The 4,481-nt window shown below is 37.1% G+C and overlaps 1 protein-coding gene across 1 annotated transcript; it reads right to left on the bottom strand.

The window, feature by feature from the left end:
- Window positions 1-3,032: 3,032 nt before the first annotated feature.
- On the bottom strand, window positions 3,033-3,503 carry LOC101604798 (synaptosomal-associated protein 29-like). Its single transcript, XM_045152248.1, has one exon. It carries the CDS (start codon window positions 3,501-3,503, stop codon window positions 3,033-3,035), a length of 471 nt encoding a protein of 156 aa, XP_045008183.1.
- Window positions 3,504-4,481: the final 978 nt, after the last annotated feature.

The following is a 4,481-nucleotide window of genomic DNA, read 5'->3' as shown; positions in this document are numbered from 1 at the left end:
TGGCTATGCAAGCATGAGGACAAGAATCCAGATCTCCAGAACCCACACAAGCGCCAGGCGAGCTGAGGGTACATGTAATCACAGTGCTCAAACTCTGACCTCCACACACATGAAGCCACCCCACACAAACAAACATACATATGTGTCACACGTATATAAAACATGATCAACACAAATGCTATCTCCAATGAGATCTCTGAGGTTTCGTAATGATAGTTATTGTCAGAATCCCAAAATACTTTTGATTTATATTTCATAGCTAAGGATTTTGAAAACTTTTCAAAGTATTTATTGACCATGTGTGTTCTTCTCCAGAGAACTATCTAGTTTACTGCTATGTTTATTGATTACCAATTATTATTTTGGATATTTAATTTTTGCAGTTCATTTTATACTATAGATATTAAGACCCTGTCATAAATCAAAAGATTTCATTTGCTTTGTTGGCATATATTCTCTGTGATTAGTGTTGGGTTTCACATAGATTATTTCTAGAATAATGATACACTTTAACCAGATTTATCCTCTCCTCTTTCTTACAAAGTGCCTCTTTCTTTTTCTGCTTCCTGCTGCTCTCCTCCCTTCTATTATTTTTTCCTCTGCTTTCTTGTATAGCTACTTGCATGGTTTTATTTTTATAAAACATGCAATTGAGAGAAAACCTGATATTTGTTGCTCTGAAGATTTTTTTCACTTAATAAGCATCTTCTGTTTATTTTTTTAATAATATTTGATAGTTCCTGAGTATTAGCTTCATTGGTTTTACTAGGGAACTTATAAAGGAACCACTTATTTATGGATTTGCCAAGTCAGCTCTGGTATGACCTTCTAATTTGCATTTCTTACTTGGACCTTCATCTTGCTGCAAAGCTTTCTCCCATAGCAACTGCCTTTTTGACAAGGTGGGGCCTATGGCAACTCTCTCTTAGACTACTCTACATGTGGCCAAGTGAAGTAAGATTCTAGTATTAACATCCAAAAGTGAAGAAAAATGGAAACAAAGAGAATCAAAATACTTTCAGTTCTATTTGTAAAACACAGAAAATATTCTCTCACTGATAACAGCAATTGAAACAGGAAACACAATTGAAACACAGAAAACTGATAATCTCCTACTAACCCTTGTCATTGATATGGTGATAGTGATGACACATACTCAGAGACACAGGAAACATCATATTTTCTCGTGAATCTCAATAATTGAATTAAAGGGGCCTAATCCCTGGACTCTTTTAGGCAGGATATCCTGGCCAGCCTGTCTCTAACTGGTTATTTAACATCACATTGAGCAGAAGAGATGGAGTGATCTGTGTTCTATTTTACTCCCAGCTTTTATGTCTATTATGCTAAATTCATCTATAGCTTTGGAGGGAACTGATTAGGTTTTAATTCCACTGATATTCTGCTTGATTTGATTTGTTGATTCTGGCTGCTGTGTTACTAATTGGTATTAATTTCCCTGTCTTGGACGTTTTCCCTATTGTCTGAAGAAAGGTCAAAACCTTGACTTAAACCTTAATAATTGGTTTAAAATATTGCCACTCATAGTCACTGTCAAGGACTGACTCCACATTAGAATTATATAAAATACAGGATGATGGAGTGATTGCTTCTCCTATACAACAAGAGCAAGGGAAGGGATGTTTGGTCTAAAGCAAAGGTTACTTTCTTTTTTTTTGAAAATAAAACACAAATATTTGCTTATTTAATAAATGTTAAAAAATATACAACCTGGTTGGGTTTTCACAAACTGTAATCCCACCACATGAGAAGCAGAGTCAGGACGATCACAAGTTCAAGGCTAGCTTGGACTACATAGTGAGTTCTTTTCTCCAAAAAGTATATTTGGGCTGGAGATATGACTTAGCAGTTAAGACATTCACCTGCAAAGTCTAAGAACCCCAGTTCAATTCTCTAGGACCCATGTAAGCCAGATGCACAAGGGGGCGCATGTATCTGGAGTTCTAAAGCAAAGGTTTCTAAATGAGTTTTGAATGCCATACCAAATTAGCATTGAGAGTGTGTGTTTAACAAACATTTACTTCTCACAGTCCAGGAACTAAGTCTAAGATAAAGATGTAGGAAAAGGTAAAGGCCTAATTCCTGTTTTGTTTTGTTTTTTTTTCCATTGCAATAAAAATATATATTTTTTTTTGTATGTATGTACGTGTGCAGGCAGGTGAATATGGAGGCCAGAGGTCAATGTTTAATGTTTTCCTCAATTGTTCTATACCTTATTATTTATTGTTTTTTCTGAGGTAAGGTCTTGCTCTAGCCCAGGTTGACCTAGAATTCACTATGGAGTCTCAGGGTGGCCTTGAACTCACAGCAATCCTCCTAACTCTGCCTCCCAAGTGCTGGGATTAAAGGCATGCATCACCATGCTTGGCTTCCATCTTATTAATTTTGAGAGAGGGTCTAATAAAGTCCAGCCTGGCTTCAAAATGACTATAAAGCAAAGGATTACCTTGATCTTCCAATCCTTCTGCCTTCACCTCCAAAGTACTGGAATAACAGGTGCATGCCATCATGACTGTTTATGTGGAATTGGGAATTGAATCCAGGGCTTCACAGGTACTGTTATCAACTAAGCCACACCCTCAGACCTGCACCTTTTTTTTTTTTAGGTATGGTCTCACTCTATCCCAGGCTGGCATCTCGAACTCACAGTGATCCTCCTGGCTCTGCACCTTATTTTTGAGATAGGCTGTCATTGAACCTGGAGCTCACTGGTTAAGCTATGCTAGTCAGCCCCAGGGATCCTCCTGTCTCAACTTCCTCAGCTCCCACCTGCCTCCTCAGCAATGGGAATGCAAGAGTGTACTGTTGTGTCCAACTTTTTATGTGGTACTGGGGATCTGAACTCATGTTTTCATACTTGTGTGGCAAAAAGTTGACTGAGCCATCTCCCCAGCCCCCACAAAAACCTCTTCAGATCTGCACTAGCATTTCAAACACAGGTTAACTGTTAATACACTAAATAATAAATGAAATTTCTTGGGAATTTAAAAAGAGAGATTAGAATCTTTACATCACAATGGAGTGGGACTCCTTCCATCTTCAGAGTTGGCGAACTTTTTTTTTTTTTTTCCTGTGGTTTTTATGTTAACATCTAACTTGTCCACTTTGGTTGTCAGCCGGTCAAGAATGTCATCCTGCTCTTCAGTTTCTGTCTGCATCCCCAGGGCTATGTCCTTCAGACCGCCCAGGCCCAAGGATCGCTCTTCTAGGTTGCTGTCAATCTTCTGGTGATAGGCTCGGAGGGTTGAGTTCTTCGGGTAAGCCTCAGTGCCCACAGCAGAGGCAGGTGCGGTAGGGACCGGATCAGTACTGTCCAGCCTCCTGAGGTTTGGGTGGCTGGCCTGGTATTTTCCTTCCTGTTCTTGACTCGTATTTATGGCTTCTTTCAACTTGCTGTTGGGCTGGGGACTGATGGTGCCAATTTGTTGTGGTGCGGTCTCTACAGGCTTGGGTTTGAAGTAGTTGACGAATCCCCCAAACATACTCTTTTTGTTTTTTTTAAATGAAGTCATTTTAGTTACTCTTAAAATAGTAAAAACATGAATAAATAGGTACAATAACACTAAAATACTTGGAGTCATAATCTGTGTGTATAAAATAATGCAGAATACAAATTAGAATGTGGAAAACATTTTGATTTGAAATAATTTTTTTTTGGCTTTTTATTCATTGGTCAGGATACATATCTTAATATTTCATAAGCACTAAGTTTTCAAACAGTAGAAATTATAGGCAGGTAGACAGATAAATGATATACAGATACATAGATATAAAGATAAGCAATAAATTGGTGATTGATAGGTGACAGAAAGATAGATGAGAGACAGATAAATATATATGCACAGATAGGTGGGCAGATTATGTCGATAAATGTATTCAATAATTTTGATAAATTTTGCTGTTCTTTTCACTTTGAGTTTTCCCATTATGTAGAGCAGAGTCAAAAATAGCAGTAAATAAATGTAGTTTCATAGTTAACTATGAGTAATGCATAGGATAATTTAACTTTTATTTTCTAGAAAATTGTTGAAGGAATACATCAAAATAATTACCCAGCCCAAATTCTAGGTCATATTATTTTAATGACACACATTCAAGATTTATTTTGAACATGTCCATTTTCATAACCAGCAACTGGATAATTCAAGAGCCCACCTGCAGAAGGTCCCTGGACAAATAAAACTCACTACTAGGTCTTATTTCCTATTCACTATTAGGAGCAATTTAATCATTGCTTTTAATATTTAAAAGCAGCATGAGCTCCAGATACACAGAGGCCTGATTTTTACATTTCATTTTTTACAAGAACGGGGTTCAATTTATGGGATCCTGTGAACAAGTTCTAAGTTTTATTTCTGGAGCAATAGATAAAAACTAAAGGTCCAGGTGTTTGTGTTAAATGGTGACTTATTATTTTGAATTTGCTTCTGGTAGAATTTAGGTCTCCATTGTTTGTCTGA

Source organism: Jaculus jaculus, chromosome 6, assembly GCF_020740685.1.
Source record: "Jaculus jaculus isolate mJacJac1 chromosome 6, mJacJac1.mat.Y.cur, whole genome shotgun sequence".
Classification (NCBI taxonomy): domain Eukaryota; kingdom Metazoa; phylum Chordata; class Mammalia; order Rodentia; family Dipodidae; genus Jaculus; species Jaculus jaculus.
This window is presented reverse-complemented; position numbering and strand designations above follow the sequence as displayed.